This window comes from Cydia strobilella, chromosome Z (assembly GCF_947568885.1).
Source record: "Cydia strobilella chromosome Z, ilCydStro3.1, whole genome shotgun sequence".
Classification (NCBI taxonomy): Eukaryota; Metazoa; Arthropoda; class Insecta; order Lepidoptera; family Tortricidae; genus Cydia; species Cydia strobilella.
The window spans coordinates 59769503-59783515 of record NC_086068.1 but is presented as its reverse complement, the minus strand read 5'-3'; the positions used below and the strand labels follow the sequence as shown (position 1 = coordinate 59783515).

General features: G+C 36.8%; 2 protein-coding genes across 5 annotated transcripts in view; one reads left to right on the top strand and one right to left on the bottom strand.

Annotated features, from left to right (window-relative positions):
• Positions 1–14013, bottom strand: part of LOC134754728 (ecdysone-induced protein 74EF) — a 292930-nt gene that overhangs the window by 161212 nt on the left and 117705 nt on the right. For 2 of the 4 annotated variants that reach the window (XM_063691066.1, XM_063691068.1), the window contains exons 3-6: positions 5479–5536; positions 2913–3160; positions 2383–2628; positions 267–585 (exon numbers count right to left, since the gene is read on the bottom strand). In XM_063691066.1, coding sequence (XP_063547136.1) covers positions 267–585; positions 2383–2628; positions 2913–2987 — 640 coding nt within the window. In that variant the 5' untranslated portion in view covers positions 2988–3160; positions 5479–5536. The remainder of the gene's footprint in view (positions 1–266; positions 586–2382; positions 2629–2912; positions 3161–5478; positions 5537–14013) is intronic. The other 2 variants (XM_063691067.1, XM_063691069.1) reach the window with 2 other exon arrangements.
• LOC134754733 (U7 snRNA-associated Sm-like protein LSm11) overlaps positions 7732–14013 on the top strand; it is a 62760-nt gene continuing 56478 nt past the window's right edge. The window contains exon 1 of the mRNA XM_063691078.1: positions 7732–8174. Within this exon, the coding sequence (XP_063547148.1) occupies positions 7793–8174 (382 nt within the window). The 5' untranslated portion in view covers positions 7732–7792. The remainder of the gene's footprint in view (positions 8175–14013) is intronic.

The window sequence follows — 14013 nt, the reverse complement described above, 5'->3', positions numbered from 1 at the left end:
ATGTCCAGACAGAAGTGGGCGAACATGATTAGTACTTTATGAACACCTATTTTCTTCCCACATATCAATTGTCTCGTATTCTTACTACAAGTTGTAATAATATAATATTTGATGACAGCGCCATCTAGTTACAACACGTATAACTATGAAAGCTACTGCTCTCTAACCTTTCAAGCGCTCGGCGTAGCGGCGCCTTAGTTCCGCTACTCGCCGCTAGAGGGCACTAAAATAAAAAATGGAAAGCTAAGAAATATTCGTAGGCTTACCTTTACCGCCGCCTGCGTCGTTCACCTGGGGCTTCCCGGACCTCTGCAAGGGCGGAGCGTTGCCATAATTCATACTCGTACCATTGTAATCCGAGCTGAGTGGCTCCTGCTTTATCCCGCTAGATGTCGCCGCAAGCTTCTCCGCGAGTAGTGGATTGGCTGAGGCTATGTTGTATCTGTTGTTCCCGCTGCCTGAGCGTAGGAGTTGCTGCAGGCGCTGCTGTCCATTGTTGGGTATGGATAGTTGGTTGGGCTGGTAGTATGAGTTCTGGAGGTGATTACTCGAGCCCGGGGGCGAGATATTGTTGTTTTCCTCTTGCTGAAATGGGAAAAAGAGGATGTTAACACTGTCGAATAATGATATATTTCATTCTGTTTATGAATAAGTCCTTGGGCCATAAGAAGGGTTCAAAAAAATCACGTTTGTTGTATGGGAGCCCCATTTAAATATTTATATTATTCTGTTTTTAGTATTTGTTGTTATAGCGGCAACAGAAATACATCATCTGTGAAAATTTTTACTGTCTAGCTATCACGGTTCATGAGATACAGCCTGGTGACAGACAGACAGACAGACGGACAGGCGGACAGACTGCCATCTGTCGACACACTTTAAAACTAAAAATGAAGATTTATAAAAATACGATAAAATGTATTTAAATATGGATAAATGATTTTTTTTATTTGCATTAATTATTTTTATGATTTTGACCCATGTTCTTTCACTGATATGCGTTAAAATTGTTAAATAACAAACGAAACCGTCAACGCCATCTATACGACAGTAGGCCAAAGCTAGTAGCGCCCTCTGAACGAGAATCAAATTTTCTTGATTTTCGAGGCACGTTTTTTCCTTAGACTGTATCCATCTATTACGGAGTTATATCTATCTTTGACTGTACCTAAGATCATAGAGTAACTTATTATATCTATCTTTGCTAAGATGCTGGTAGCGTGTTCTCGCTTATGATGCGCTTCGAGAGAAAAGGTTTCTATTGGTATAAATTAGACTTATATTGCTTTTTAGGGTTCCGTACCCAAAGGGTAAAAACGGGACCCTATTACTAAGACTCCGCTGTCCGTCCGTCTGTCCGTCTGTCTGTCTGTCACCAGGCTGTATATCAAGAACCGTGATAGCTAGACAGTTGAAAATTTCACAGATGATGTATTTCTGTTGCCGCTATGACAACAAATACTAAAAACAGAATAATATAAATATTTAAATGGGGCTCCCATGCAACAAACGTGATTTTTTTGCTGTTTTGTATTTTCTGTTTTTAGGGTTTCGTACCCAAAGGGTAAAAACGGAACCCTATTACTAAGACTCCGCTGTCCGCCTGTCTGTCAACAGGCTGTATCTCATGAACCGTGATAACAGTTAAAATTTTCTCAGATGATGTATTTCTGTTGCCGCTATAACAGCAAATCCTAAAAAGTACGGAACCCTCGGTGCGCGAGTCCGACTCGCATTTGGCAGGTTTTTTGTCATTCCCTTATTTGTATTTTTTGTGTGTAATGTTGAAAATAAATAAACAGATTATCTATCTATCTAAACAAAAATACCCAGTATCTCCACATGCGAAGATATAAAAATACCCTCGCTAGACTCCATAATCTATTTACAGAGTACAGATGAGGCACAATCGAAGCGCTGGTGGCAACGGAAGCGCTGGTGGCCTAGCGGTAAGAGCGTGCGACTTGCAATCCGAAGGTCGCAGGTTCCAACCCGGTTCGTACCAATGAGTTTTTCGGAATTTATGTACGAAATATCATTTGATATCTACCAGTCGCTTTTCGGTGAAGGAAAACATCGTGAGGAAACCGGACTAATCCCAACAAGGCCTAGTTTCCCCTCTGGGTTTGGTCAGATGGCAGTCGCTTTCGTAAAAACTAGTGCCTACGCCAATTATTGGGATTAGTTGCTAAGTGGACCCCAGGCTCCCATGAGCCGTGGCAAAATGCCGGGACAACGCGAGGAAGATGATGAGAGGCACAATCGAAGCCAACTTAATTAACTAGGTCTAACTAAAATAATATTATGGATCTAACTTCAAATCACTGCCAAATATTATTCGAGACAGTCGGTCGATTGTTCAAATTCTTCCGTTCTACGTACCTTAATCTCAATAGGCGGCACCGTAGTAGCATTAGTCAGGTCCGTAAAGAATGTGTCGAAGTTGTCAAAGGCGGTCTCCCCCAGCTGCTTCAGAATATCATCAGGGTCCGCCGCCTCCGTGACGTCAGTTTCCAGCGTCAGTCCTCCTACTATGTTCGACAGCTCCGCTTGCGACAACTCGCCGAGAGATGTCGCCATTTGCTGTAGCTGCGCGGCCGCCTGCCCGCTAGCGGCGGCTACCGCGTCCTGAAAAATTACAGTTTTGGAGGTTTATACGCTGACTGTTGAAACAAAGTTTATTAGTTGGCATAGTATAGAAAGTGAGGCAGAATAGTCAGTCATATACATATGACCCAGCGAATACCTGGCCTAATAGACGTCCGACATAGTCAAATTTTAACATTTGACAACCTCAAAAAATGTGTTGGTTAATTTAGACTTAAGAATGTATGGAAATCAGATAAATATTTTATGCTAAATCAGGCATAGCCTTTCGCACGGCATTATAATGTATATAGAAGCATACTCACTTGTAAACAATTTGAGAGGTCAACCATTCTACCCTCATTTTCAGCTGACCACCACTCATCTTCTATAAATGGCATCGCCAAAGGCAACGACGCAGCATGCGTCCCCGCCACCTTGCGCCGCTATTGCACGCCAGATGGCGCTCTTCAACACAACACTTTCACTGAACCACTGAATGTTGTTGCACTTGCGCGCGTAACCGTCATTTGTGGACGGGAGTTATCTCACTGCTTGTTTTCCCATCAGCAGCCTGCGAACATGGAGAGCGTAGGCTTTCACGTCTTTAAGAGTATCCACACCCACATTTTTAGGTTAGAAGTGAGCATCTGCCAAGCGCTTGAGAAGGCTGGTTATAGTGCGATTGTTAGCAGTAATTAATTCTATATCCATGACCTTGCACAACAATGATTGGCAAACGTAATTGAACAATGATCTATCAGGGATTTTAATTGATAAGGGTAACGTCGATAGATGATGAAAATGTTAAGAAAAAATGTTAGATAGGCAAGGCAGTTAGTTTGTCACAAACAAATAAACGACAACAAATGCTAAGCAATATAATATACACATATTAAATCACATTTACAAGCGGGTCTATCGCGAATTTATTTTGTTACCTTTATTTACCGACGTTTCGACAAAGTAGCAGATCTTTTACACAGTCCAAAAGATGTCATTCCGTACCCAAAAAAAATGTAAATGTGATTTAATATGTGTTCAAATCGCGAAAGTTTGAAATGTTATAATATAATATACATTTTGTTGCTCATTACATATAATAGATGGCGCCGCTTAGAGAGGTCTGAGGCCCTTTATATTTTAAGACCTTCCTAGTGAGCTTTTTTGTAGAATATTGGCTTAATTTAACATAAAAAATCATTTTACGGAGACTATTATTTAATCAACGGTCTTTATAAAAAAAAGTTATTCGTCAATTGACATAACAAAACTTAGTAACTATTTATTAATCTGTGGCTATAGACTACCTACTCGTAAGTGTCCTTAGTATTTTGACAGCAAGGGTAACTATTTATTAATCTGTGAGCAAGGTTCCTCCATACATTCGTTAATAGTAACGTGGTAGTTTTTATCTACGTTGTTTTCTGACATGAAATGAACTGCCGATTAAGTTAATTACTGTTTAGTATGGGCAATTATAGCACGACTGAGCACCGATTTAAGTTCTTTGTTTCATTTCATAATTTGGCCTGTATAATTGAAGTGTTAGTGTTTTTTCTTACTGGCAACATTTTTGTTACTAGCCAGAGGTAGATTTATTTAAGGTCAGTCAAGACGGGGCAGTTTTCGCCCAATCTGTATAAATTGCCAATGTGGTGTGGACGCAAACATGAAATTGAAGGACATTGGCACGCCGATTCCACTGTGAAATTGTGTACGTGATGCCTCTAGATGAGATTGACACCTTTTTTTTCTCTGATCAAATTCATCATCCCGTCTGAACGGACCTTTATAAACTTAAAAATAGCATACAAATGGGCATAAGCTGATATTTGAAATCAGAATAAAGAACAATTTAAAACCAAAGAGAAAAAACGGAAAAATATGCGTATCTTATTTTTTTCCATTCCCTCTTATAAAATTGTTACCCAGTTCGTTTGCACTCGTTTCTGCATTAGTAAAAAACATTTTAGGATATAATGCTTTACAATATTTACAGTTTTTTAATTATTGCATAATATTAAATGCTTGAATAAATCAAAGCTATTTAAGTTGATAAGCAATGGAATAGATAGTGTCATAAAATTAATTGTGCGTACTTAGTAACAATTTCCAATGGTTGTAGAAGAATTGATTCTCGAGTGTTTGAAGTGGAAAGATAGCCGATACCTCAATGTGATATCCAATAGAGAAAACCAAACAATTGCGATATAGTTGAATCCCAGATGGGGCAGACTTTCGCAGTTTGGTATCTAAAACCATTAATGTAGCGTATTCATTATCTAAAATTATGATAAATCTTACGTTATAACCTTAAGCTTGTAATAATATAGCTATACTCCTATATTGTAATGGTATTTTTAGAAACAACGAAGCCTTCAAGTGGTGGTGACAAATTTGATGTTTCCCAAATTCTATTTAACTATGGGAATGAATCTATAAAACAATAGTTTCTAAGTAAATTTCAACCTCTTCGTTATTGCCTTTATTGAAAAACTGTGTAGGTAGTAGGTACCTATTTGATTCGAGATATAAGATAATCTCTTTAGAACAAAGACCTAAACTGATCCAAAAAATGTCCGCACCGCACTGCGACGCACGATATTTTAACTTAAAAGCATGCCCATAAAGTGGATATTTGGGCTATTATAGTGGATATAGGTCATATAAAAGTGGATATTTATCAAAGCATAACGCAGATGGCGCTGCAATCTTTTAAAAACACATTTTTAGATATGCCACCAAAGAAATAAACCGTAGACAACCTACAGACTTTGTTTAATAGTTGGAATTACAATAATCTGTGGGTTTAAACCTCAACGTGCGTCGGAGTGGGTCACGTGTTCAACAGTGAAATGTCAGTCTGTATTATCAATGCGCCGAGTTCACCTGGCGACGATCCGTTGTTGGAGAGGTCGGCGCACGCGCACCATGGGCCTGCGCCGTTCTGAGGACAAGAGAGAAGCAATTTGGTAATTTAAATTAGGCTATAGAAATCTGCTACATATAGATGCTTTGATTTGGAATTATGATTGTAAGCTACGATTGAAGAGTAGATGTGTGAATTTTAGCATTATTTTTGGATTTTTTTTTAAAACTACATGAACTTTGTATTTTTGAACTTTCGTTATTTTTTATTTTATGTATTTTGTAAGGTTTGTGTATATATGTATATATGTACCAGTTACAGAAAATATTTTAGTTTCATGTTACCCCCTAAATATTTTGACAATGTGTGCACGGTTAGATCAAAGTAGAACTCTATCAAATAGCGAACTAAAGCTATTCAGTACACCGCAAAAACTATATAAATTAATCAGCATCGCAACAATCGTAACATCATCGCAATACATGGAGAATTAAAAAAAAAACAATGCACGGAAGGCTAGCAACACTACGAAGAAACCACAGACAAAAACTGCGAACAATGAACGCTCTTTCACTATAATTGGCATTTAAAAAAGTAAACGACTTTTGTTTTCTAAACGCTTCCTATTCGTAGTGCACTTTCTTCGCTGTCATTGCGTTTAAAAAGTTATGAGCAACTGATGCAGTGTGCAGTGACATTTAAACATGGAAGTTTCCTTTTTTTCGTGATTTAGGTCTTTTGGCGGGTTTAAAAAAGATACTGTGGTTTATTTAGTTCTGTTTTTTATTATTTTAGAATTAATTTTTAAAATGAAAGGTAGATATATATAATTAGATTATATGTACCTAAATTATTTTTTAAATTTATCTTTTTTGTTATAGGTATTAGAAAAGTTAATTAACTATTAACATAAAATAGTTCCATCATAAACTGCGTACATATTGTAGAAATGAACCACGAATTTTTTTTTCTTTATACCACGTCGGTGGCAATCAAGCATACGGCCCGCCTGATGGTAAGCAGTTGCCGTAGCCTATGGACGCCTGCATCACCGGAGATATTACACACGCGTTGCGAATGGCCGTGATATAACTTTGCCACGTAATACTGCATATTAATGCAGTTGCATTATTCATTGAGTTTTGATGCGCCTATTAAAATGCATGAAAAATTCACACTGTTATTAATAAGATACACGAATTTTAATTGAGCAATTAGTTATGTTTGAATTTATCAACGTGAAAGTTAACAAAACTAGTGCTTTCCACTCGACAATAGATGGCGACATTACAAGATAAAGCGCCATCTCTTATTCAAGAGATTAAAACAACTCTGGGCCAAGGTATTTTTCCCTACACTGCAAAGCTATTATAGTTGATTTATCGACTTTAGTCCGATGAGTTGGGCCTTGATTTAACTTCCTACAGCACGGCAAAGACCTTGCGCACGCGATGACGACTCAGTTATACAATATTAGAAATTACACCACTTGACTTCTATCGATTGATTTATAAACTTTATTGCTTTGTGATAATGATGCGTTTTGTTCGAACACGTTGTAGTTGCTGTATGAGATTGATTTTGTTTTATTTTTAGATTTATTTGATCTGATTTAAGTTCGCGTAGATGCAATTATCAGATACCTGGGCAATCTACCGCGATAGATTTATTTAAACGCATAGGTACCTAATCGTGTTTATTTATAAATTAACATAACGAAGTCTTTCACATTTCAATAAAAACAAAAACATTTCGCTATAGATAGGTACATAACAAACCAATCATTAAACGTTAGTTAACTACAAGCAAAGACATTGTAAATAATGTAGCTCGAGGAAGAGCCTTCAACATTCTATCACGAGATCATTATGGTTGTTATATTCAATTAAAAACGCACTTAGCTAACGAATTGACTTTAAAATTCAATTTCGTATATATTAATGCATTTCGTCGTTAACTTTTTGTTAAGTAATGAAAATACATGCATGGACCGAAACGCAGTTGACATTTCGTTTCACAGTAAAAAAATATAAATTAATGAATTGTTTCCTGTTGATAGAATTAAAGAAATGTATCATTTTTCATTTAAGAATAACAAATAATTAAAAGCATTGCCTTTACTTTCAAAGCATTTGAAGTACATGTATTTACTGCTTAATTTGACGAGTCCGAACCGACAAACAAATGCGTAAATCGAAACGTGGCATTTTTGTTTTGTTTTTATTTGACGTTTCTACCTATTGATTTTTTTACTCAAGTCAAGAATAGGTCGAGACCGGCGTAGGTTCAATATCTGTAGAAAGCTGTAAAAACGTATTTTCAATAAGTGAAACAATGTCGGACAACAGAGATACCGAGGGTAATGATCTCGAGCCCACGCCGGGCACGAGTGGCTTGCAAAATTTTAGTAAACTCGAAGTGAAATCAGATGTGGACGAAGACGGTTCGACTTCAGACTCGGAAATAAGTGCGTACAGTGTGAAATTCAACCCTATGAAAGCTTTATACTCGGACAGAATCATGCTACCAGTGCCCAATGCTCCTGTTTACGAGAATTTACAGCAATTCGAAGCGGCACTGTTGAAAAATCAAGAAATATTAGCGGTCGGTATGGGGCAGCAGGTTCAGGAGCGGGAGAAAAAGAAGTTGGAGACTAAACAAGCATACGAGCTAGCCCTTGAAGAGAAAAACAAGCAGCGTTTTGCGAAATACGCAGGTGAGTTTGAGGTTATGTTTTGGTACGGCGCCGCGCTGGAATGTACGATGGTACGTCACTGCTCTAACAAAGGCGGCTGAAAGTTTCCGTCTCGCTCTTTAACGCTTCAAAACTTCGACGCGATTAACAATGCTTTTCGTTGTTTTTTGTTTTCATAACAAAAATTTCCTTAACAAGACACAATGAAGTTAAATTAATTCAAAGGGTTATAAAAAGGTTTGTTCTAGAATAATCAGAAATATTTATTGTGTAAACTGTGTAGGCACAGAAAGAATAGGTAGATTTTTTGATGAGTATTAACAGTTACACCCTTTTCTGGCATACAATTTATTTTATCTCAAACTAAGTTTTAATATTTTATCATAACTAAATTTGAATATACATTAAGGTTTATGGTTATAAAATCCTTTTAAGTTAAGTTATAGATGTCTATTAAAAAGTTTTTTATCTTTTTAAAGCATTTCCATCAACGCTTTTTATTTCTTAAGGCAGATGATTACAGATATTAATAGCAGATATGAATGTGCTTTTTTATATATTAAAGTGATAACTTTTGGAAGTACCATATTATATTTATATTGCAATCTAATATTATCTTTGCATGAGCCCAACCGAAACCCATTTACTAAGCCAGTGTAGATGTATTCCATTGTCCCCGTCCCATGTGACCACCGCCGGGCCTTTGGGCAAAAATGTTTTCGTATGTCCGTGTTCTCCTCTACAGGTTGCATTTCTGAACCGATTCTCATGAAATTTTGTGAGCGGGTTTGACGATTGCAAAGGATTTGGATTGTTTTCCAAGTGGCGGAGCCATACATTTATTCAGCGTATGATTAACATAATGTTCTATGGGCGCACAGCGATGCTGACGTCTGTGGCAGATTTTTCTTCCGTACGCTCGACCGACGTCAGCGACCGACTTAAGCATAGGAGGAAATCAGGCCTCACAGAGCCACTAGCTGTAGCTTGTATGAATGATGTTGGTGTATTTGCTAGCTTTGGCCAATGACACTGCATGATTTATTTATACCCAATACATGAGTGTTTTAAAATTTATGTGCATACATGTGCCAACTCGGAGTACATTCTAGGGATTTGATGTTGACATGTGTTCACTGTAAAATCCTCGATTACTGTAAAGAAGTTCGATATCATGTTTCATATCGAGCCTCTTAATATAATAGAAGTATACCGATGTAATTTCAATCAATATAATCATACCACGAAATTCATAAAGAAAAGAATATTGTTTATTAATAATATTTATTAATGTTGAATAAATCTAGACATTGACAGTAACATCGATATAATTTTTTTGTCGTTAAAATATTTTGCTATATCACTTTAGTATAAGTGCCCCGAGGTAGCTCACATATGTGCCATTCTCAACCAAAAGGGTACTTATTGTCTGTTGTCAATAAGGCGCTATTTCCATATAGCTTCAATTTGAAATCAACCTTATTGATAAGCGACAATGTGTGTACCTTTTGGTTGAAAACGTCACATATGTTTATAAGAGTAGGGTAAAGTAGGGTCATAGAGTAACTTATACTAGAGCGGTACTGTCATAGTAAATTTCGTAACCCCAGTAAATTCACTGCCATCTGTCGACACACTTTAAAACTAAAAATGAAGATTTATAAAAATACGATAAAATGTATTTAAATATGGATAAATGATTTTTATTATTTGCATTAATTATTGTTATGATTTTGACCCATGTTCTTTCACTGATATGCTATACGACAGTAGGCCAAAGCTAGTAGCGCCCTCTGAACGAGAATCAAATTTTCTTGATTTTCGAGGCACGTTTTTTCCTTACTGTATCCATCTATTACGGAGTTATATCTATCTTTGAGTAGGGTGAAATAATAAACTCTGTAATGCTCGTATTGATTTTCAAGTTTATTTTCCGATTCATCCTACATCTGGAGGTTATTTATTTACTTTACTACGCCAGCTGGTAAAGGCTGTCTTTATTGTTTTAATGTTGCAATCGCAGTTTGGCGAGGAATATAGTTATTAGAAAATTGTTGTGTACTTTAAGGTAAATAAATTCTTTAAAAAAAAACTGATGAGAAAGTTGCTTTTTATCCACATGTGGGGCAAAGTAAAATCTGATGCAAATTTTGAGTTGTTTCCTTATGCAGTGTTGGCCGAACGTTAATTGCAATAACCGTTAACCAGTACAAATTGAACCCTAAACCGTAACGAACGGTTACAGTTTACGGTTCAATTTGCACTGGTTAATGGTTAATTACTTAATTGCATTAACGTTTCGGCCAACAATGTCCTTATGTTATCTGGTAGAATTGACTTTTAAATGATGATTTTGAATCATAAATATTTGTGACGTTTTTAGAATCAAAAGGTACCAGTGGTACCACATTGTTGCTTACCATAAGGACGAAATTGGATTGTATCTTTATACGAATAACCTGTCAAAGCGTCCTTATGGCAAGCGACGATGTGGCACCTTTTGATTGAAAACGACACATTTATTGATGTCCATTTGGATTTGATTTGGTTTGATTTTGTTTCATATATTACAGTTAATATTTTCTCCAGATTGGTGTGGGGAAAAATGTTGTGTTTCACTTGGGGGCAAAATTTGTTTAACCCTCGTGCTTCGAGATGCTCGCAACGCTCAAGTACAATTTTACACTGGGTTTACGGTTTGCAAGTGGCGCTTAAAGACTTTATATTCATCATTAGCTGCACACTTTTATGTTCGTTCATTGCATAATAACCCCACTCCACTTGCTACGATCCTGACATACCTCCTTCGCTTCCTTCACCTTCATAACATTACTCTTACACGCTCGCCAGTTTAGGGTGCTCTTGACCTGGCCTTTCTTCAGGATTTCCCCGATCTGATCAGAGAAAGTCCGCCGAGGTCTACCCCTTCCAACTCCCGTATCTACCTCTCCGGGTCTCCGGTTGTAGAGAATATTACACTTTAAAACAACATTAAAAAATAAATAAAAAATATTATGTAAAAAAGTACTTCACTATTTTGAAGTTCAACCGATAATCTTATAATGTTATTATCCGGTCAATTCGAATAACGTGATTATTACTAGATACGTTATAGTTTAGTCAAGTTATCTTTTGCAGTTCGTTTCGAGAAACCAATTGTCAATTATTGTGACGTTTTGGGATGTCCATTTGATATCCATTGGATGTCTAAGTAATATCAAAGATATATATAACTCCGTAATAGATGGATACAGTCTAAGGAAAAAACGTGCCTCGAATATCAAGAAAATTTGATTCTCGTTCAGAGGGCGCTACTAGCTTTGGCCTACTGTCGTAGAGACGCCAGTTGACGGTTTCGTTTGTTATTTAACAATTTTAACGCATATTAGTGAAAGAACATGGATCAAAATCATAAAAATAATTATTGCAAATAAAAAAAAATCATTTATCCATATTTAAAATACATTTTATCGTATTTTTATAAATATTTATTTTTAGTTTTAAAGTGTGTCGACAGATGGCAGTGAATTTACTGGGGTTACAAAATTTACTATGACAGTACCGCTCTAGTATAAGTTACTCTATGGTAATATCTTAAGCAAATCTTAAAGAGATCTTTCAAGAGGACATTCGGAATCGCGGAAATGTCAAATTTGACATGACTTTCTTAAATATCTCGTTATCGTTTCTTGTTTCATTTCTAGTTGATATCTAGATCATTGTTTCGATTGGCTCGTAAAGGCGCCCACTGACTACCAGTCCGCCGGACGATATCGGCCTGTCAGTTAGAACAAAAATTTGACAGTTCCGAACAACTGACAGGCCGATATCGTCCGGCGGACTGATAGTTAGTGGGCCCCTTTAGACATTCGGTTTTAAGTTTTTAATCTTTTTATTTGTTGAATTTTCACAAATGACTGTAAAACAATAACCTACAAGAAGACAGCCTATTTCGCGCGTGGAAAGCCGTAGGGTCGCGTTGTCAGGCCGCAGGCCGTTGTGCGCAGTGCCGTCGACCCCGGGGCCACCCAGGCAACGTTAGATCTTAGATTACTTTACACTCTTGTCATATCTTTTAGTTTTCTAACTTTCCCATCTACATCAAATGAAGGGTACACGGAAAGAACACGTCTAATCACTTTAGTAACATTTTGAGTAATCGCGGTTTTAAAATTTGGAACCATGTCAAAATGTATGGTAATTCCGTGACCAGGTCTTTTTTAGCTAAAAAAAAAGTTGTGTTACATATATTATGTGGTAGCAAAAGATATTACCAATAGTTCATTAAGAGCTCTACATTTTGAGATGAAAATCTCATTTTCCGAAAAAAGTGACTAGACAAGACAGGATCAGACTTCGAATCGATGAAGTTAGTAGAGAAAGACCTCAATATTGCTAGTCATATCTTTAGGCAACCTTATTATAATCTAATAGTTCCGTATAAATTGAACGTTTTTTTTTTACAAATTTTTAGTTTTTACATTTTTTCCTATACAAAGTGTAAGGCGTAAGACGAATTAATAGCCAAATTTCATAGTTCTAGGTCAACGGGAAATATCCTAAACATTTTGATTCCCTTGATAGTGTCGAAATATACGTTTTTTGAGGCATAAACGGCTGTATCTTTTTTTTACGTTAACTTAGTAGTTTGATTTTTTCACAGCTTCAAGGGACTATTAGTATATGGTTTTAATTCTATGGACTCAAGTATCAGACAGAGTAAGACAGACAGACGGACGGACAACAGTGATCCTATAAGGGTTCCGTTTTTTTCTTTTTGAGGCACGGAACCCTAAAAAGGGCGTAGCGAACAAAATGTGGTCATTTATATATATATTTGCGGTTTTCTGTCGCTCTATCTAGTAGTTTAGGTTGTGCATTGAACAGACAGACACCCTGTATTTCGATATCCCATAACGGCATGCTACGTTTCATTATATCATACTTTCTCGATCTACAATTGACATTAAGCGCGCGGTTATTTTATGCGATAGACGCAGCGTTGTACGCATGCGATCACGGAATGTATAAAAAAACCGGACAAGCACAAGTGCAAGTCGGACTCGCCCACCGAGGGTCCCGTACTTTTTAGTATTTGTTGTAATAGCGGTAACAGAAATACATCGTCTGTGAAAATTTCAACTGTCTAGCTATATTGTATTACACACTCAGTCACAGTCACATACACACACACACGAACACGCACACACAATCACTCAAAACACACACGTACACATGTTATGCAAGCCATATCTAGTTTGTATAGAATGCTTTTTTACTCCCTTCTTTTTTTTGTGTTTCCACTTAGTTATTGCATGTTAATTATACTTTTGTGGACATCTGTTATTGGCTATGTTTTCTGTTCACTATGATTTGTATTAATTTTTGTATTGCTGTTGATGCCCCAAATAAATAAAATAAATAATAGCGGTTCATGAGATACAGCCTGGTGACGGACAGACGAACAGTGGAGTCTTAGTAATAGGGTCCCGTTTCTACCCTTTGGGTACGGAACCCTAAAAATGACAATGCGCCTACCGCTGCGTTCAACGCGTAAAACAATATACGGTCATTTGATTATCTGATTTAAAACGTAATTTTTAGGGTTTCGCAGTCACCTAGAAACCCTTCTCGCCATATTTTTCGCGTTAGTGTTAGACAGCTGCAATTTGGCATGGATACATAAATCATGCATTGTGACAGAACGGTAAAATCAAAAGTATAAAAAATTTTTTTTAGGGTACCTACAAAATGTTTTTTTTTTTTGCTTTGTACCAACAGTGTGGAGTGTGGGGTATCGTTGAATAGGTCTTTCAAAACGAATACGGGTCTTCAAAAACAATTTTTTGATATAGTATAT